Genomic DNA, 21,892 nt, shown 5'->3' with positions numbered 1-21,892 from the left:
TGAAGCTTCCAATGCATCATAACCACACTGCAAGAAATGGTTGCTAACCTGCTGGGAGTTATGTACCAGATCCTGAAGGGATTTACGGTCAAGGGGTTCAGTAGAAGACAGTTTCTTATGTATTTCTTCGAACAAATACTCTTGGTACTGTATCATATGAAATTGGCAATTTAATGCCCTCATAGTAAGAGTGGCAGAAGTATACACTTTTTTACCCCATCTCTAATGCCCTGGACTCCTTTGCAGAGGGGAGTGGGTTCTTAGTAGTAACAGCTGCAACCCCTTTAGGGCCCTGTGAAATAGTTTCAGGATCAGCAGAGTGGGCCTTGTAAAGAAACTTCTGTGTCCGGGACCCTGTAATACCTATCGGGCTTAACAGGGGCCGGAGGCAGTGTGTCAGGGGTCATACTAGAGTCAGAATACACATCATCAATGACATTTAAAACAGGAGGAATAGCCAAAGGTCTATGCTGAGGTAAATGAAGAAAAGTTCTTAGTCTTTTCCTGGAATCAGAATATTCCTGGCCCTGCCATTTGAAATGCTCTCTCAGAGTGAAGGGTCTCCCCAAAGGACAGCTCTTCAGGAGGGGAGGCTGAGGGGATTGATTCCTCTGCATCCGAATCCTCGTAGGCCGAATAAGCCTCCTCCTGGTAGTCCGAGTGATCCGGGCCATCAGAGGCCTCCTCTGAGGAAAGAGGGATCAGGGGGATCTACCCTGGGCCTTTTGTCTAGAGGAGGTTTTGAGCCCCTGTCCGGATGGGGCTGAGAGCCCCTGATTAAAGAGATAAGGTCCTCTGCTAAGGTTAGAATCTGTGAACTAGAAGAGGGTCCCTGAGGAATAACCCTGGGAGGCATGGCTTTAGTGTGTTTAGCAGCTTTAGCCCTGTTGAAGGCCTTAATGGACATGGATGCAGGAGGCCTGGCTGCACCACGTGCTGGTGTAGCTTTGTCTAAAGGTATGGTGTCGGAAGATTCCAATACACCAGTTTCTGAAGGCAATTCTGTAACCGACTCGGTAGGAGCCTCCGGGGCCGAGGCTGTCGGTTGTACTGTTTCAGGGTTCGGAAGTTCCAAGGACTCAGTATCAGCCGAGACACTCGCGGTAGGCCTAGCCGTGGTTTCAGCCGAAAACGGGGCCCGTGTGCGTCGGTCCTTGTCTTTCCGTTTCTTAGTTAAATGTGAAGTCGGGGTTTCCAACGGCATTTTATATGAAAAACTAGCCCCAAAAAACTCCTCTGCGAACTCCGACCGACTTCTAAGAGTGCGTCGGTTGAAGGAAGCGCAGGCTGAACAGGCCGAGACGTTGTGGTCTGGGCCTAAGCAGGGAAGACAGTAAGAGTGGAAATCCTTATGAGGTATTTGTTTCCCACAAGTTAAACAATTATTAACTTTATCTGACATCGGCTGAGGCAAGAAAGAGTCCCCAATGGGGTACTTAGCTTTTGAAGTCTTCGGATAGCTGAATTACAGGAGCTGGCCGACCGGCACTTGCGAACTGCTTCTGCTTCGGGCACCACGCGGCAAGAAAGACTGGGGAAGATGGCGTCGGCTGACGCTTTTATACCCCAGACGCTCTGACGTCGGGGAAGGGGCGACATCAGCCGACGCCAGACCCAGACATTGGAATCCGGCCAACCGAAGGGCTGCCTGAGGCAGGACAACCCATATGTGATGACTGCAGATGCATCCTTGAAGGACATCTGACTCCTGGATAATGACACATACTATTTATGTTCTGGGCGTTGTACGATTCAAATGACTCTGTACTTTTGCATGAAACTACACCCCTGATGGTTACAACCATCAGTGAATACAGCAACTCATTCCTGTTCCTCTAACTGAACTTGTGATATGCCTGGTAGTACTGGTTTCTACTGCGAACGCAGAACTCCGTGGAGGTCTGGCATCACAGATTAAAATGTTTACCAAGTGCTAGAGCTACTGATTTAGGCATCCCGGTGTCAACACTGGCCAGAGAGCAAGATCGGGTGGAAGAACTTTGGATGGCTGGTGGGTGTCCGCCATCCCAGAAGAGAAGGCAGGTAGTGCGAAGACGTGCACAATTTGGGCATATTCTTAGCAATAAAGGATCATATTATACAATGGGTTTCTCCTCAGAGCTTTTGCTTGAGTGATGAAGGTCCGAGTCGTGTATGTTATCATCTGTGCATTGATTACTAGTGTTCTGCAGCAGTACAGCACATTACAATTACACTGACATACAGCTTCTCCTAGCAACAGATTGTCTCATTTTAATTACGTGTGCTGGCGGTGGAGTGTTTACGGTGATGGGGAGTGCATACAGTGGGGAATTACATCTGACATCTGTCGGTTACTGAATGGTGACTTTTGCATTTGTTGCTGCCGTCTTTGAAGGTATAATGGTGACAGGAAATGTGTGCAGCAGATACTTGTAGGACCAATGGCTATGGGAAATGTTTGGAGCACATACTTGGAGGTCTAATGGTGATGGGAAGTGTTTGGAGCGGGATTATTACTTGAAGGCAGTCTTTGGAACACATACACTCAAAGGTTTTTGCACACCACGAATTTCGATATTTTGAGTTTCAATATTATGAATCTCGAGCATGGGGAATTTCAATGTTATGGATTTTTGGCTTTACAGTCTTGAGAAATTGAAATTCAATATTTCAGTATCTCGAGCTTGTAAAGTGAATCCAGAGAGACATATTAGTGAGTGGTCAGAGGACTGTCACAATTTAGCAGTAGTAAGAATTCCAAAAGTAGCTGTGCACATCATTTTACAAGAGATGATTGCAAAGGGCAAAAACATACACAGATGATAAACAGATGTAAAGAGTAGATGAGCAAGAGAATATAATTGATAATGTTATTTCGTACAGTCAGTTGTGGGGAAGTGAGCTGAAAATGGAATGGAGCAGGAAAAACACTGCAGAAAGGAAATGTTTAGTACATTAAACACACAACCACTGCAATTATGACTGGGAGGAAAACATTACAGAAAAGATTAGGGAAAAGGGGTGGGAATCTACACTAGGACATGGTGCGTGTGCTGAATTTTCTACATTTCCCCAGAATATACCAATCTGAAAAGTACTGTATGAGCACTCTCCCTTCTACAGAAAAGGACTCCTGGAGCAGTGCAAACACTGGTAACACCTCTTCCTCGGGCAGGAATGCCATTGTCACCAGACACTTTACAGATAATTGGAAGTTATAATCAGTGTTATAAAGGGAAGCCAACCTCCAACTCTTGTACTTTTCGCCATATATTCTGGCCAAAGTGGAACAGACAACCTTTTTCTGTTCACCACTGATGTTCGATTTGATACTTTTAATGGCTGCTATTTCAAAATCTGACCGCACATAATGGAATGAGGTGTCAAAGCCATGTTCAGTAAGTAGCTGGAAAATGCAGTGCCACATATAATTGTATGCCTTCAGTGATTTTTTTTTACTCATCAAGCAAAATAACGATGGGACAGATTTACTACAGCCACCATACTTCACCAGTCCATGTATACTGTAAGGTTGCTGGCAGATTATGCCCTTATAGAAAAAAGTGCCATCCATCAACCAGATCGTAGCGTTGCTCAGAACATACAAGTTATTTACAGTACTGAGAACAATGACTGTATTACCTGTGCTGGTATCTACTATTCTCTTTTCTACAAATACTCCTGTTTTAGTGGGGAACAAGTTTACATCTATATCCTGCAACTGCATGGTGGAGTTACTAGTGTGTCTTGTGTCTTTCCTCCTAACTCTGCCAACTTGCTGTAACAGTGCTTTACGTGAAGGTAGGTTAGGGATTATGTCTACAGATGTGGAAGCAAGAGCATCATCCACTAACAAACACAGGGTATCCCTTGACACTTCAGCTCTATGTTTAAGCTCTGCACATACCTTACACCTCAATTTCCATTGGATCCCCTGAATGACTATGCTCTACAGTTTTTACTAATTCATCTCCAGTAGCACGCATCACCATTATTGCCCTACCTTTACATTTTTGGGCAGCTGTCCATCTGTAACACCAGTACTTCTTATTCTTTAGTGTTCTTTCTTAATTCATAAAATAGCCATCTAGTAGTAGCACTGCTCTCCCTTTTTGTGATATTCCTGTTTTGTAAATCGCGTCTAACGTTCCTGGTGAAAGTTACTGCACATAAGCCATATTTCCTAGTGTGGTCCATGGACCAAGCTACAGCTGACAGACCATGTATGTAGAAAACTAATTTCACAGGTGTTAATTCAATTATTTGGGCTGCGATTACATGAATTTTTGATGTTCTGGATTTTCGGCTTTACAGTCTTGAGATACTGAAATTCGATATTTCAGTATCTTGAGCTTATAAAGTGCATCTGTCTTTCTAACCCTGGTAAACTCAGTAACTGTTGGACTAGAAAACAGTTGGGTGATAAAAGTACAGTTGTGTACACTTACCATAAATGTAGCTGTTCGAGTGTATTCACTGTTGTAGTCATTACATTTGGGTAATTCTGCTGGCAGGTTGCCCTCAGCCGGCCTAATTCCAAAGTCTTGGGTCCTGCGTCAGCTGCTGTCACCCCTTCCCTGACGTCAGGTCGTCAGGGGTATAAAAGAAGCAGCCAACGCCATTTTCTTCAGTTTTTCTTGCCCCAGATGTCAGGTGCCCCCAAAAAGGGTAGCCAAACTTTATATTTATATTCAGAAATCCACAAATATAAATTTTACCTTCATCTATAAGCAAATACACCACATAGGTAGTATAAATCAGAGAAGGAAATATAAGATCCAAAAGAAAAAAGGGGGAAGGCGGGTGAGTAACCTGGACTACAAAAGTGAATACACTCCAACATCTACATTTATGGTAAGTGTACACAACTGTACTATGTTCTTCGTGTTTCACTGTTGCAGTCATTACATTTGGGTAGAGTCCCAAAGCTATGGGAGGGTTTAACTAGACAGCAGTAGGAGCGGCTATGAGGCCCTGCAGAACTGCAGTGGCAAAGCCTGCCCTGGATTTAGAGTAGAGTGGCAGATGATAATGCTTTGCAAAGGTGTGCAATGAACTCCAAGTAGCCACCTCTAAAATGTCTCTGGTTGGTAATCCTCTGAGAAAGGCTGCTGAGGAGGCTGCAGCTCTGGTGGAATGAGGCCTAATGCCCTTAGGCACTGGCTTGCCATGGTGTATGTAGCAGAAACGAAAGCAGTGGCCTAACCATTTAGAAATAGTCTGCTTTGAGATAGGCTTTCCTTGTGATCCTGCAGCACATGCCACTAGTAATTGCTGATCCTGCAGCACATGCCACTAGTAATTGCTCTGTCTTCCTGAAAGCTTTGGTTCTGTCCAAGTAGAATCTAAGCTGTCTGTGTACGTCCAAAGAATGCAGAACTCTCTCCCCTTTGTTCTGTGGATTTGGGTAAAAGGTTGGCAGATGGATGGCTTGGTGAAGAGCCACACTGGACACTACTTTAGGCATAAATGTTGGGTTTGTCCTCAGGGAAACCCTGTCTGGATGAAAAATGATGAAAGGTACCACAGCCATGAGCGCCTGTAGCTCTGAAACTCGCCTTGCAGAAGTAATTGCTAAGAGCAGAGCTGTTTTCCAAGATAAAAACTTCATATCAGCAGTAGCAGCTGGCTCAAAAGGAGGCAGGGTGAGCTTTTCCAAGACATAGTTGAGGTCCCATGCAGGTACTGGTAGTCTCCTTGGGGGCCTTAAAGTTTTTGGCTCCTCTGAGGTACTGCCTTAATAAAGGGTGAGAAAAAAGTGGTGGCTCCGTATTGTAATGAGCCAAAATGGCAGAGGCATGAATTTTAATTGATGAAAAAGATAGGCCGTTGTCTGGCATCTCAGTTAAGTATTGCAAAATCTGAGGAATATTTGGTACCACTGTATCAGTTCCTTGTACCAGGCACAGAATCTCTTCCATTTTCCAGCATAAGACTTTCTAGTACTAGGCCTTCTGGCTTCCATTTTCCAGCATAAGACTTTCTAGTACTAGGCCTTCTGGCTTCCAGAATGACATCCATCACAGCTTTACTGAGAGGTGTTTTTTGTACGACTACATTAACTGCCATGCTGCCAAGTTTAATGTCTTGAGTTGGCTGTGCATGATCTGATTGTTTTGCTGGGACAGTAGTCAAGGTATTTGAGGTACGGTCTAAGCCGGGTATAAAGATAAGTTTCTTAGTATTGGATACCAGTACTGGCATGGCCAGTATGGGGCAATCAGTATCATCTTTGGCTTCTCCTGTCTGACCTTTAGGAGCACCTTGGAGGGAGAGGCAGTGGAGGAAAGGCATATATTGATAGGTTTTTCCAGCTGAAAGATAGGGTGTCCACTTTCCATGCTTGTCTGTGATAAGTCCTTGTGCAGAATCTTTTTACTTGGTAATTGAGAGGGGAGGCAAACAGATCTATGTCCGGGCATCCCCATTTCCTTGTTATCATGCTGAAGACTTGTGGATCCAGCTTCCACTTGTGGGGACCAGTGAGGTTTCTGCTTAGTTCGTCTGCCAGAGTACTTTCCTTTCCTGGCAGGAATTGTGCCTACAGATTAAGTCAAAGCTGTGTCCCTACAAGGTCATGGCTAGTCTGCAAAGGGGGTAAGAATGTGTGCCCCCCTGCTTGTTTATATACCACATGACCGTGGTGTTGGCTGTCTTTATCAGTAGTTGTCCCGGATGAAGTAGGTCCTTGAAGGCTGTCAGGGCATTTTGAACAGCTAACATCTCTTTTTGAGTGATATGTAGATGCATTTGGTTTGAGGACCATGTGCCCTGAATGCATCTTCCTGCCATGTGGGCTCCCCAGGCATAGTCTGATGCATCCGTTGTTAGTGTCTGCCTGGCTGGAGGTAATGTGAATGTCTGTCCCTTGTTCTGGTGACAAGCCTTTGCCCACCATCGAAACTCCTGTTGCAGGCAGGGAATGAGAGTAATGACTGCTTCCAGGCTGTGGCAATGTTGAGTCCAAACACTTTTTAGGTACCACTGAAGTTTCCTCATACGAAATCTTGCATATGGAATTAGTAGGATGCAGGATGCCATGAAGCCCAAAGCCTGCAGAATTGTTTTTGCAGATAACTCGGCCTTTGTTGCCAACATTTTGAAATAGGTAGTCAGTTGCCTTTGTTTGTCTGGCGTGAGATAAGCCATCTGGGCAGTTGTATTCAAGCTTGCACCCAGGAATGTTATCTCTTGTGAGGGTACTAGTTTTGACTTCTTTTTGTTGACTGTGTACCCTAGGCATGTTAGAAGTCTTCACAAATGCCAGATGTTGTTCTCTGCTTGAATGAGACAGTCATCCAAGTAAGGATATATTTTGTATTCTTTGTCTGCAAAATGCAATTACTGGTGCCAGGCACTTTGTAAAGACCCTGGGCACAGTAGACAAGCCAAAGGGCAGTGCAGAGAATTGGTAATGCATTGAACCAGCCTTGAATCTTGGGTATCTTCTGCATGACTGTCTGATTGGAACATGCAGGTATGCCTCTTTTAGGTCTAAAGTCACAAGCCAAGCATTCTAGCCCAGCATGGGCAGAAGCTGCTGCAAAGTCAACATTTTGAATTTTGGAATATCCAGGAAAGTGTTCAGAATAGATAGGTCCAGTATCGGCCTCCAGGCCTTGTCCTTCTGGGTACCAAGAACAGTCTTGAGTAAAATCCTTGTCCCTACTCTTGCTCTGGTACTTATTGAATAGCCCCCATGTCCATGAGGGATGAGACTTGCTTTTGTGCCTCTGCCCATTGATTTTCTGGCAGATCTGGCCAGCCATTTGCCTTTGGAAGAGTATGGAAATGGAACTTGTAGCCTCATGACACTGTTTAGAACCCACTTGTCCTGGGTTATGTGCCAATTGTGAACAAAAAGTGCTAATTTTCCCCCTAAGGGTGCTGCCAGAAGATAAGTGCTTGGTGCCGGCAGGGGGAAGTCATTGGGACTGTTTTCTGTATGTTTGTGATCTATCCTCTCCAGCTTTGGAGGTAGAAGCACCCCATTGCTTGGGCCTATAAAAACCTTCCTCCTAGAGCGTCTGGATCTGCCCCTTTGAGGTCTGTCTGACACAGGAACGGAGCAATTTATTTGTAGGCCAGTGTCTACTAAACCTAGGTGGCTGTACTTGTAAAAAAATCTTTGACAGTTTGCATAGATTTAGCTTTGTCCTCCATTTTCTTTAACACCTCTTCTGTCTTGACATCAAACAAAGTATAGGTTCATAGGTTGGTACTAGGCTATCGACCCTAGGGCCTATGCAAGCCTAGCCATAACAATTCCCTGGATATTTCTTCCCACAATATTTACTTCTCCGGGCTCCTGTCTAGCACGGCGACTGACATGATCCCTGTGGTGAATTTCCCATCTCCCATCCAATCATCAAGGTTCCTTTTGAAGAGGGCCAATGAGGCGCTCTGCTTGTTATGTATGGGCAGTCTATTCCATAGTACGGGGAGTCTCTGGGTCAGAAACCTATCCCTCCCAGCATGTTTTGTTCATTGTGATGACAAGGTTTAGATCCCTGGAGCGTGTGGCTCTGAGGGATTGGGATTTCTATAAGTGGAGCATGTCTAACAGCTCAGGGTTTGACATGGCCTTGTATGTTAAGCAGAGATCACCTCTGAGTAGACGATATGCCACAGAGTATAGCTGGAGTTTTTTTTAGACGGTCAGTATATGGCATCTGCTTTAGGCCTGTGATTATTTTAGTGAGGTACTTCTGTGGCCTTTCCAGCTGTTGCAGATGTCTTGTGAGGTACATACCAAATGGGGCATTATACTCTATAATGGGTCTAATGAGGGATGAGTACAGTGGGACAATAACCTCCTTTTTTCTGGATGAAAAGCCCTTAGTGATGAGGTGTGCCACATAGGATTTCCTGACCGTTGTGGCAATGTGGTTATCGAAAGTGAGACCAATGTCCACCTGTGTCCCTAAGTCTTTCATCACACTTTCGATGTTTAGTGTCCTGCCACCTATGTGGTAATACATGGGTATGTGTTTTTTTCCAAAGGGGATAACTATACATTTCTTGGCATTAAACTTGAGCCCATGGCTCTGACACCAGGCATCTGTTTCTGTAAGGCCCTTTTGTAGAACATCCACATCATTTGGGGATTCAATAATGGCTCCCAGTTTGCAGTCATCTGCAAACTTTGTTAGCCAGTGTCCCTTAGTGTTGGCCTGTACTTCAGAGAAGTAGATGCCAAACAAGAGTGGTCCCAGGACTGAACTCTTAGGTACTCCACTTGTCGTTTGTCTGGAGCTGGATTTGGAGTCGGCTACTTTTACAGTCTGGGTTCTGTCAGTAAGCCATTTAGCAACCCATCGAATGACGTACGGATTTATGCCAAACTTAGTAAATTTATCTATGATTCCAGAGTGGGGGATGGTGTCAAAGGCCTTGGCGAGGTCCAGATAGGTTGTGTGGACTGCCTTACCCTCGTCCACAACTCTGGAGACCGATTCAAAGAAGTCAGTCAGATTCAGGAGACAAGATCGGCCCTTCACAAACCCAAACTGGGTGGGGTCCAGTGTTTGAAGGTTGCCATTGTCTTTGTTTATAAAGTTCCATGATAATGCGTTCCATGTCCTTGCAAATCAGGCTTGTCAGACTGATGGGACGGTAGTTCCCGGGATCCAAGGTGGATCCTCGCTTGTGGAGCGGGATAACTGTAGCTGTGCGCCACTCAGTGGGCATGATGCCTGAGGTGAGGCTATGATTAAACATGACACTTAGGTGAGGTGCCAGTTCATTTTGTAGTTCATGTAGTACACAGCCTGGGATGTCATCTCATCCCATGGATGCTGTATTCTTAGCTTTGGAGAGTGTGGTTTCTACCTGTGTGGCCATGATTATCAGAATTTGGCAATCTTTTGGTATTGAGATGGGCCCTTTAGGGGATGAGGGGGGTGAAGTTGACACTAAATCGATCTGCCAGGATATTGGCAATATCCTTGGGATCAGTATATTTAATGCCATTCTGTTGCAACTCAGAGCAGATCTGAGCATTGCCATTTAGATTCTTGACATAACTATAGAATGCCTTGTGGTTGTCTTTGGAATCTTTGGCAATTTTATTTTCGTAACTAGCTTTTGAGGATTTTAGGAGGGATCTCAGCTTCTTACTGAGGCTGGTGAGGGAGTTTTTTGCATCCTGGGATTTTCCTCTTTTTTGCAGCAGTTTCTTCTTCCGTTGTATAGTTTGTTTATAGCAGAGGACCACCAGATTGGCTTCCTTTTTTTGGAGAAGAGCATCTTGGTTCTATTTGGGATGGCACAATTCATGCACGAGTGGATGTGCTCGTACAGTGCCTTAGTGTAGGATTCTGCAGTTGAACTTCCAGATCCCATCTGCGTGGGTGTTGTGAAGTTTGTCACTTCTGACTTCAGTAGCTTGAAGTTGGCTTTGGAGAAGTTTTTTAAGGAGGTTTCCTTACTGGGGGGTGGGAGTGGGATGTGGATGTCAAGGGTGATTTGCTTATGGTCAGACCTGGCCAATGAGGGGGTGACCACCGGTGTGGAGCATCTATCTCCCATGTTGGTAATGACCTGGTCTAGGATATTGGAGTCCCTGGTGGGACAATTAATTAGTTGATCCAGGGCGTTGGAATTTATGAATTCCAACAACCGTTGGGAAAAGGAGTTGGTACCCGAGTAGTTTTCCAAATTAATGGCAGGGTAGTTGAAATCACCCAGTATTAGGGTGTTTGGTTGTATCTTAATATTTCCCAGTATGTTTAGAAAGGAGTAGTGAGAATCTTGGGGCATGGTTGGGGATCTGTAGCAAGCTACAATTTGGATTGCAGTCTTACCTAGTGTTAGTTGCACCTGGAGAATTTCAGATGCATTGTGTTGGGCAACTAGCCTGGAGGTGTGAATATCCTTGGTGAATATGGACACTCCTCCACCTTTAGTGTTTCGGTCCTGGTTTTGTGGCCGAAAAGTGTGGTAAGAATTGTAGCCTGGTATTGCAGGGGTGCTCTCTGCAGCCTTGAACCAGGTCTCAGTTACTGCACAGATATCGATGTTCTCCATTTTTAGGAGTGCCTCGAGAGAGTGCATTTTGAGGTTTAGACTTCTAGCATTGTGTAGCATTACCTTCAGATTTTGCCTGCTTCTGTCTGTTACGGTGGTGGTTTTATCCTATGATAAAGGATAGACAGATGCTATAAAGGTGCATCTAGTAATTTAACTTTAACATGATCCGGCAGATTTTGTTCCTTTAACCAAGCATGCCTCCTAATTACAGAGCCCGTAACTGCGGCCCTGTAGGAGACCTCCAAAGAATCAAAACCACATTGCAAAGTATGTTTTCCAACTTGTTCTGCTGCATACAATAAATCCCGCATTTCCTTGTTTTCTGCACATTCAGAATTTAACAACATTTTCTGTTTAAGCAATCCCATGACAAGTTGCTGATACTTAAGTGTATGAAATTAGAAGTTATGTACCTACCATAACGTTCCATGTTAGTTGTCTTCTCTCGCCTTCTTTCTTGCTGGATGGGTTCGGAGCCGATCCTCGGCTCCGACTCGGCACTTGCTTTAGCTTAGGAACTCCTTTTACCAGCTCGAGGCAACCCTATATCCCATGATGCAAGGCGGAACTACCTCAGATCTCGTTTGGTAGCTAACCTACCCTGCTAAAGACTATCCTAACATAATTAGGAACATAAGATCCTAATAGAAGTCCTCATATGAAGGCTCAGGAGGAAACAACCTAATAGGAACTCTTCAAGATCTGTCCAGGCCAGGGGGAAGGAGGGAGGGACGAGAAAGAAGGCGAGAGAAGACAACTAACATGGAACGCGTTATGGTAGGTACATAACTTCTAAATGTTAAGTTGTCAATCTCGCCTTCATTCTTGCTGGATGGGACCGCCCCTAGCACCTGTATCCCGGGTGGCTCAATGGAACAGACTCTTGAGAACTGTGGAACCAAAACTGGCCCTATCTCTGGAGGCCAAGTCCAATTTGTAATGAGAGACAAAGGTATGAGGCGAGCCCAAGTAGCTGCTGCACAAATGGTATCAATGGGTAGTCTATCCTGAAAAGCTGCAGAAGTGGATAGACTCCTGGTTGAGTGTGCTTTTGGCTTAGAAGATAGCTGCTTGCCTCTGAGAGAGTATACATAGGAAATAGTGGAAGTTAACCATCTGGATAAGGTCACTTTAGAGACTGGAAGACCTATCCTGTTTTCTGCATAGGAGACAAATAATTGGTCCGATTTTCTGAATTGTTTAGTTCTATGCAAATAGTACCTGAGCTGACGATGGACATCCAAAAAATGCAGTTTTTGTTCAGCTCTGTCGGAATAGTTTGGGAAAAAGACTGGTAGGTCTATAGATTGGTTAATGTTGGTTTGAGATACGACTTTGGGAAGAAAGGAAGGGTTAGTTCTTAATGATACCCTGTCCTTATGAAAAACCAAATAAGGGGAACGAATGCAGAGAGCTTGAATCTCGGAAACTCTTCTTGCAGAAGTGACAGCCAGTAAAAATATAGTTTTCCAGGTCAAGAACTTCAAAGAACATGAAGCAGACAGTTCGAAGGGAGGTAGTATCAAGGATGCCAACATTAAGTTTAGATCCCATTGCGGAGGAGGATGCTTTATAGGTGGTTTTAGGAGAAAAACTCCTCTCAGAAAGGCCTTGCATAATCTATGAGACAATGTTATTGTCATGCAAGCCAACATGATACTTGGAAATAGCAGCCAGTTGTACTTTGACTGTAGATGACGAGGATCCTGAATGAAAAACCTCCGCCAGGAAATCTAAAACCGAATGTACAGGAGCAGTAAAGGGATCAATATTTTTGGAATTTGCCCAAATAGAAAAACGTCGCCACTTGCTAGCATAAACAGTCCTAGTGGACGACTTCAAAGAAGACACTAAAATGTCATGAGTCCGAAATCATCGGTAGCCTGGCTAGGGTAGGAAGTGGAGCAACCAAGCAGTGAGGTTGAGAGAATGAATGGCTCGGTGCTGCTGACCCGACTGGTGGATCAAGAGATCCGGAACTGGGTCCAGATGCCAGGTCTGCACCAGAAGGTGACGATGCAGAGACGGAAACCAAATTTGTCGAGGCCAATATGGGGCAATGAGGATCAACTTGGCTCTCAAAACGGTGGCTTTCTGAATGACTTGTGGAATCAAGGGAAAGGGAGGAAAAGCGTACAGAAGTCCCCGGGGCCAATCCTGGGTTAGAGAGTCTCTCAGGGGTTGGCCTGGAAGGGGAAAAAGAGTGAAAAAATCGGGGCACTTGTTGTTTTGCGGAGTAGCAAAAAGATCGCAACAAGGAGTGCCCCACTTCAGAAAAATCTGATCCACTACAGATTGATTGAGAGACCACTCGTGAGGCATCCGAATGGATCTGCTCAGCCTGTCCGCTAAAAGGTTGGACCTGCCGGGGATGTGCGTTGCTATCAGAAACCGCTGAGAAGAGATCGCCCATTGCCAAAGTCTGAGAGCTTCTCGACATAACGGATAGGACCTGGTCCCGCCCTGTTTGTTGATGTACCAGACCATGGACATGTTGTCCGTTTGTACTGCAATAGTCCCCGTGGGAAGAAAGTCGTTGAGGGCTTGCAACGTTAAAAGCACTGCTCTCATCTCCAGGACATTTATGTGCAGATGGTATTCTATGGGTTGCCACGTCCCGTGGACCATCCTGCCCTGATAATGCCCCCCCCACCCGATCAGAGAGGCATCCGTAGTGACTGTGGCAACTGGAGGAGGGGGAATAAAGGGTCGGCCCTGATGAAGAAGAGGGGAAGATATCCACCAGTTCAGATGAGCTCTGCACGACTTGTGTGACCAAGATTTCGTGCCTCATCGGGAGACTGTGGTACGACCACTGCGTGAATAGCATCCACTGCAGAAGACGCATGTGGAAGCGAGCCAGTGGTAGAAAAACAATGGCCGCAGCCATAAGACCTAGAACCTTCAGTATAAATCTGGCTTTGATCTTGTTGCTTTGCAATAGAAGCCGAACAAATTTTTGGATGTCCAGAATTCTTTGCTCTGTTAGTCTGGCTATCATTTTGACGGTGTTTAATTCTGCGCCTATAAAGGTGATAGATTGGCAAGGCAGCAGAGAAGATTTTTCGAAATTTACTGAAATTCCCAAACTCCTGCAAAGGTGTAGAGTGTAGTCTCTGGACTGAAGAAGCTGACACTTGGTGGTGGCGGCGGAGAGGAGCCAGTCGTCCAAGTAGGGAAACACCTGGAATCCCTGACGTCTCAGATGAGCTGTGACCACTGCCATGCATTTGGTGAACACTCTGGGGGCTGAAGTGAGGCCAAAGGGCAGTGCTCTGAATTGGTAATGACTGGTCCCTAGCCGAAAGCGGAGAAACCTTCTGGAGCGTCTGTGAATCTTTATGTGATAGTACGCATCCTGAAGGTCTATAGAGCACATCCAGTTGTCCTTGCCCAGAAAGGGCAGAATGGACTGAAGCGTGACCATCCGGAATCTTGCCTTCTTGACAAATCTGTTTAGATTGCTCAGGTCTAATATTGGTCTCCAATCTCCCGTCCTTTTGGGGACCAAAAAGAATCTCGAGTAGACGCCGGATCCTACCTGGTCTGCTGGCACAGTCTGGACGGCTCTTTTTTCTAGGAGCTTTGAGACCTCCTGTTCTGCCAAATCCCTTTGACCGGGTGAGATGTCTGGAAGGGATTGTAGAGGTACGGGAAACCTTCCGAAGGGATTTTGTAACCCTCGGATATGATCGACTGTACCAAACTCTCTTGAGATAGGGATTGCCAGGCTACTGGGTACAGCGAAATCCTTCCCCCGACTGCCTCCAAGGGTGGACAGTCGGGCAACACCTCAGGGATGCTGAAAGGGCTTCTCAGGAAGAGACTCCCTGTTGCCCTGGTTCTGAGGACCCCCCCCTGCCTCTAGGGCGGCGTCTATTATTGTTACCCCCTCTGCCTCTGGGGGTAAACTGACCACGTGCGTCCGGTGTAGCTCCTTGGGCTTTTCGGAACCACATCTTCCCCCCCTTCTGACCCTTGGGATATGGTCTAGGAGGAGTGGAAAACTGGACTCCAACGGCAGAAAGAGTTTTACCGTCCTGCTCACACCTGGTCAAGGTATCCTTCACCTGAGGTCAAAACAAAGCCGAACCATCAAAGGGGGTATAAGTGAAGGATGCCTTAAAGGGGTCCGCAAAATTACAAAGCCGCATCCAGGCTTGGCGTCTAAGAGCAACTCCTGTGCCTGCGGCCCTGCTCGCTCCATCGGCCGCATAGGATATGAGCTGCATGGAGGAGTTAGATATGGAATTCAGGATTGCAAGCTGCGAGGCAATCTTTTCCTGAGCCCCAGCAGCAGAAGGATCCTGGACTACTTCACCCAGTTCTTTGAGAATATCTCGTTGAAGCCTGGTGAAGTGACAAAGATAATTCAGCGAACGCATAGCAAAAGTCGCTGAAGAAAACATCCGCTTTCCATACCTGTCCATGGTCCTAGAGTCCTTGTTAGGAGGATGGACAGGTACTGAAGGATCCGCCAGTTCCTTCTTAGTGGCCACCGCCACCACCATAGCATCCACAGAGACACCCTTGGAAAGGAACTGTTTGTCCGTAGGGGCCGTGATGAATTTGGATCGTCTCCCGGGGACAGGTTCCACAGAATCTGGAGCTTCACGCCTTCCGAGCCACTACCTGCATCAGTGGGTCGAAAGGCGGAGACACCCAGGAGGTGGAGGGTCGGGATCCAAAAGCCTCCAGGTATACAGACTCATCCTCGGAGGGGTCAATGGAGGGCCAATTCCCCCTCTGTTTGAGGAGCTCAAGGATGTCTGAAAAGGAGACATCCTCAGAGGGGGACCGTGGGGAACCCTCCGACTCATCTAAGTCGGTATCAGATGTAGTAGACTCAGGGGAGTCAGTGTGTTTCCTCTTACACGTCCTCTTCCGAGGGGGTTCCCCTGCAAGATCAGGAGAAACCTCGGAAGAGGAGGAAATTCCCAATGGGGAAACCTGGGGCGATGGATCCCTGGGCCTGAGAGCAAGAGGCTGGCAAGAGGCGTCTGCAGGCACTGATGAGGGAGGAGCTAGAGGGATGGACCGTTGACCAGGCTCAGAGGCCAGGACACTCCATCACCTCAAAGGCTCCCCTCCCCGGGAGGCCGGAATATCCCCGCTCCGAGGAAACAGGAATGCCCGGCTCCACTGAGAGGGAAGGCTCCGAGGCCGATGTCGGCGCCGAGCTTACCAAAGCCGAAGCCCCGAGAGGGAGAGCGGGGTCGGACAAGGGTCCGATGCCACTAGCCCCCTCGGAGCCGACAAGGGAAACCCGACGACCGGATCCCTCCAAGGAAGGTCTCAAGGAGGAGATCGGAGCCGAGGATGACAGAGCCGAAGGATGTATCGGCTCTGGCACCAAAACAGTCGCTGTCCCGAGAAGCTCCGGCTCCGAACTCTGAAGTGGAGTCGGAGGAGGAAGTTGAAGGGGTGAGGCTATAGCCGAAGTCTGTTGAGACGGGCTATGGAGCATTTGGGCCAGTGCCTGAGACTTCAACAGCCTGCTTACCACCCTCTCCAAGTCGTGGTCAGACAGCCTGGAAGATCTCGAAGATCGGCTCCGATGGCTCCGCTCCGACAAAAGGGGAGACCCCGGAGCAGAGTGGATACTCAGTAATGAAGGGGACAGAGATCTCTTTCGGGACGGAGCCATCGGAGCCGAAGTCCCCTGAACACCAGATGGAGCCGAAGGTTTCTTGGCTCCGATGCTGGATAAAGTGTCGGCTCCAGCCGGAGCCGACAAGGCTACAGTAGATAAGGTATCGGAGCCAGCCGGCACCGAACCCACTACTTTCGAGGCAGATACATCGGTTCCAGCCGGAGCCGATCTCGGCTCCGACGGAGCCGGAGCCACCGGAGGAGGCTTGGAAACTGAAGCCTGAGCCTTCGGTGGCTTAGGTTTCCCAGACCCTGCTTTAGAGGGAGAGCCTTCTGGCTTAAGTAAGCCACGGAGGATAAGTTTATTCCTCCTCTCCTGCAGGACTCTCTGGCTAAAAGAGTGACACAAAGCACAGGAGTCCTGCAGGTGCAAAGGCCCCAGGCAATAAACACAAGAAGTGTGACCGTCTGTCAGAGACATTTTCTGACAGCACGAGTCACACTTCTTGAAGCCTGAGATCTTGCCTTCCCTAGACATATCCTAGGAGGAAGAAAACACACAAACCCCAACAAACACACAAAATTAATCCCCTACACAAACACACAGGAAGGGATTAACAACTGGGGTTTAGGCCTAACTAAAACTTTACACTAAAAGTTTAAAAAGGGTATAAAAGTTTTAAAAAACAAGGGAATAGGGTGGGCTGTAAAACTACTACAGACTATACTATGACTAAAAGGGAAAAATAAAACCCTAACTAAGCTTCTCTTTCTTTGACAAGAAAATCACTTACCTCTGCTGGTAAAGGAGACCTCTTTCGCTAAGCGGCAAACAAGATCTGAGGTAGTTCCACCTTGCATCATGGGATATAGGGTTGCCTCGAGCTGGTAAAAGGAGTTCCTAAGCTAAAGCAAGTGCCGAGTCGGAGCCGAGGATCGGCTCTGAACCCATCCAGCAAGAATGAAGGCGAGATTGACAACTTAACATTTCACAGTTTAAGGCCCTTAAAGCCAAAGTTGCAGATGTCTAAACCTTTTTTCCCCATCTATCCAGTGCCCTTGAATCTCTGTCAGAGGGGGTTGGGTTTTTTGCAATGGAAGCTTTAACTCCCTTTGGACCCTGTGAAATAGTTTGTCAGCAGCAGGGTTTTTAAAAAGAAATGTGCGAGTCAGGAAACCTGCAATATCGGTCAGGCTTAACAGGATCTGGGGGTAATGAGTCAGGGGTCAGACTAGACTCTGAAAACACATCTACAATGTCTAACACAGGTGGAATGGCTAGAGGCCTGTGCTGAGGTAGTAAAAGAAAATCCCTGAGCCTCTTTTTAGATTCTGAAAAATCTTGGCTCTCCCAGTGGAAATGCTCCCTCATGGTATGCAAGGTTTACCAAAGGAATAGTCCTCAGGAGGAGGTGCTGAAGGTATAGATTCTTCAGCATCAGAAAACTCATAGGGGGGAACAGAATATTCCTGATCAGAAGAGGAATCAGAAGAAATAGAAACCTGACCTGAAGATTCATAGTCAGTGTCTTGCCTAGGCCTCTTATCAGGAGGGGGATGGGAACCCCTGATCAAAGTAATCAAGTCCTTCGGCCATTTTGAGCATCTGTTTTTTGGGCATAGAGGCCTGTCCACGTGGCTCTTGAGTTTGTTTCCTTGCTTTAGAAGGTGCTTTAGTCTTTGCCTTTGAAGCTGAAGTCGTTTTAATGTAAAGATGTTTAGGTCTGAATACACCCTCAGATGCCTGTAACTGCTCAGCGGCTCCGGACCTATCTGAGGGATTAGCGTCCGAGGCTCCAATACCTTGAGTATCCAGCGGCATGGCCGACTCCACTTGTGAGTCGGTAGCGGCCTGTGACTCTAAAGTAGCGGGCGTCAGAGGCTGCGAAAGCACCTCACTGAGAACCAGCAAACCAGCGACTGGCTTAGGAGAAGCTTCGTCGTCGGTTCTGGGTCTCAGTTGTTTTTCTCTATCCTTTTCTTTGCGTCTTTTGTAAACTCCGGTAGTCAGATGGCTATCCAACGACATTTCAGGATAATTAAACCGGCGTCCAAAAAAGTTTAAAGCAAAATCATACAGACACTTAATAGTGCGTTGGTGAAATATAGCACAAAACCGACAACCAGTAACGTTGTGATCAGGGCCTAGGCAAGGAATACAGTAAGAATGAAAATCCTTAAGAGGTATTTGCTTTCCACAAGAAATACAATTATTAACTTTTTCTGACATCGGTCTGGAGCAAGAAAAAAAGTTTCCCCAATGAGGTACTTAGCTTTATTGAAGACTTCGGATCTAAAACTCAAACACGAAAATCTCAGGAGTTGGCCGACCGGCACTTGCGAACTGCTTCTGCTTCGGGCACCGCGCGGCAAGAAAGACTGAAGAAAATGGTGTCGGCTGCTTCTTTTATACCCCTGATGTCAGGGAAGGGGCGACAGCAGCCGATGCAGGACCCAAGACTTTGGAATTCAGGCCGACTGGGGGCAACCTGCCAGCAGGATTACCCAAATAGAATGACTGCAACAGTGAAACACGAAGAACATCAAACACAGGCAATGCCAAGGAGACAAGCAAAATGCCTGTCAAATAAAGATGATCCACTCAATATTACACACGTGCATTTTCCCTTGTACAGTGGTAAAAAAAAAAGCACAACACAAATTCAAGAATGTCTGCTAATCAACTATTTTCTCCACCAATGCACAGTCTTAGGAAGCATGGTGCGTTAATGCACTTGATATTTTTAAGAAGCACTATAGTGGACTGTGTCAGCCCATTTTCTCCCACTGTTTTTCTCATGTTGCACAGGAACTGCTGCATTGCCATGATTCATGTCTTTCATACACTTCAGCTTCTTCTCGTCTCCTCTGCTTTTCCCACTAAATTCATACTTTACCCATATTTACATATGTAACTTATGAATGCCACACTCAAGAACCCTAACAATAAACCGATTAATGAAAACTGGAATGTTTGGTTTCCTTGCATCAGGGTTTCATTCTCTGTTTAGTTTAGCCAAATTCTACCTCACCTGTATGCAGTACTAGATTGTGTGTCTAGTAGATATGGAACTGAAAATTGTAAGTGGCCCATTTAATATTTCAATAGCAGAAGATTTTAAACTAAAGTGGAAACAGCAGGCCTATTTTACACGTGTGAGCCTGGAGCTTCAGACTCATCACTCCCACTGTTTACCAATTCACACACACACACACATACATATATATATATATATACATATATATATATATATACACATATACATATATATATATATATACACACACATATATATATATATATATATATATATATATATATATATACACACACATATATATATATATACATATATACACACATATATATATATACATACATACTCCAGCTTCAGACTCATCACTCCCACTGTTTACCTATATATATATATATATATATATATATATATATATATATATATATATATATATATACACACACACACACACACACACACACACACACACACACACACACAAGGAAAGTCTGACATATGTACAAAGTTATGAAAATGTGCAAAACATTTACAACTTTAGAGAGAGACACCTCAAGATTTAAAACAGTGATATACACACATTAATGCAAGTCTTTCACACCAAATTAATAGAAAGACAGCTTTGGTGGTTGTACTGTACATTACAGATACCTTAACTTTATCTAACTGAAGACTGGGCTATGATGTCTCACTAGTTGTATATGAACGCACACAAATACAATCTATTTCTCAATTATAAAAACACTCATATGTTTCTATGCATACATGTAAGATGTGTGCAACACACATTTCATATATAGCTATACAGATACATAAAGTACTTCTGATTTCCTTTTCCTAGTGTTCTTAATGAAAGAGTACATAACATATGCATGCTAAAGCAAATTCAGCCGTGTATCAAGAAGGAAGGTTGATATATTGTGTGTGCAAGAGACCAGATGGAAGGGGAGTAAGGCTAGGTGTATCGGAGGTGGGTTCAAATTGTTTTATCATAGTGTGGATGGGAGGAGAAATGGCGTAGGAGTTACTCTGAAGGAACAGTATGCTAAGAGTGTTTTGTAGGTGAAAAGAGTGTCAGGTAGAGTGATGTTTATGAAGCTGGAAATTGATGGTGTAATGATGAATGTTGTTAGTGCATATGCTCCACAAGTTGGGTGTGCAATGGATGAGAAAGAAAAATTTTGGAGTGAATTGGATGAAGTGGCGATGACTGCACCCAAGGGTGAGAGAGTGGTGATTGGAGCAGATTTCAATGGGCATGTTGGTGAAGGGAACAGAGGGGATGAGGAAGTGATGGGTAGGTATGGTGTTAAACAAAGGAATGCATAAGGTCAGATGGTAGTGGATTTTGCGAAAAGGATAGACATGGCTGTGGTGAATACGTATTTTAACAAGAGGGAGGAGCATAGGGTGACATACAAGAGTGGAGGAAGATGCACACAGCTGGATTATTATCTTATGTAGGAGGGCCAGTTTGAAAGAGATTGGAGACTGAAGTGGTGACCGGAGAAAGTGTAGTTAGGCAACATAGGATAGTGGTTTGTAGGATGACGTTGGTGATCAAGAAGAGGAGGAGGAGGAGTGTGACGGCAGCACCAAGAATCAAATGGTGGAAATTGAAGAAAGGTAATTGTGAGGTAGAGTTCAGGGATGAGTTAAGGCAGGCACTGGGTGGCAGTGAAGAGTTACCAAATATCTGGGTAACTACAGCAGAGCTAGTAAGGGAGACAGCTAGAAAGGTGCTTGGTATTGCATCTGGATAGAGGAAGGATGACAAGACATGGTGGTGGAATGAGGAAGTACAGGAGAGTATACAGAGAAAGAGGTTGGCAAAGAAGAAGTGGGATTGGCAGAGAGATGAAGAAAGTAGACAGGAGTATAAGGAGATGAGGTGCATGGCAAAGAGAGAGGTGGCGAAGGCTAAGGATAAGGCGTATGAAGAGTTGTATGAAAGGTTGGACACTAAGGAGGAGAAAAGGACCTGTACCAATTGGCTAGACAGAGGGACCGAGCTAAGAAAGATGTGCAGCAGGTAAGGGTGATAAAGGATAATGAGGGAAATGTACTCACAAACGAGGAGTGTGTGTTGAGGAGATGGAAAGAGTATTTTGAGGGGTTGATGAATGAAGAGAATGAGAGGGAGAGAAGTTTGGATGATGTAGGGACAGTGAATCATGAAGTACAATGGATTAGCAAGGAGGAAGTAAGGGTAGCTATGAAGAATGGAAAGGCTGTTGGCCCAGATGACATAC

At 45.7% G+C, this 21,892-nt stretch overlaps 1 protein-coding gene across 1 annotated transcript in view; it reads right to left on the bottom strand.

Annotated features, from left to right (window-relative positions):
• LOC122792699 (PTTG1 interacting protein) overlaps positions 1 to 19,506 on the bottom strand; it is a 743,791-nt gene extending 724,285 nt beyond the window's left edge. Inside the window, exon 1 of the mRNA XM_044060284.1 lies at positions 19,498 to 19,506. Within this exon, the coding sequence (XP_043916219.1) occupies positions 19,498 to 19,506 (9 nt within the window). The remainder of the gene's footprint in view (positions 1 to 19,497) is intronic.
• Between the last annotated feature and the right edge of the window lie 2,386 nt (positions 19,507 to 21,892).

Source organism: Protopterus annectens, chromosome 2.part0, assembly GCF_019279795.1.
Source record: "Protopterus annectens isolate FY-2018-M chromosome 2.part0, PAN1.0, whole genome shotgun sequence".
Lineage (NCBI taxonomy): Eukaryota > Metazoa > Chordata > Ceratodontiformes > Protopteridae > Protopterus > Protopterus annectens.
Note: the sequence above shows the minus strand (reverse complement) of the source record. Positions and strands in the feature narration are given on the sequence as shown.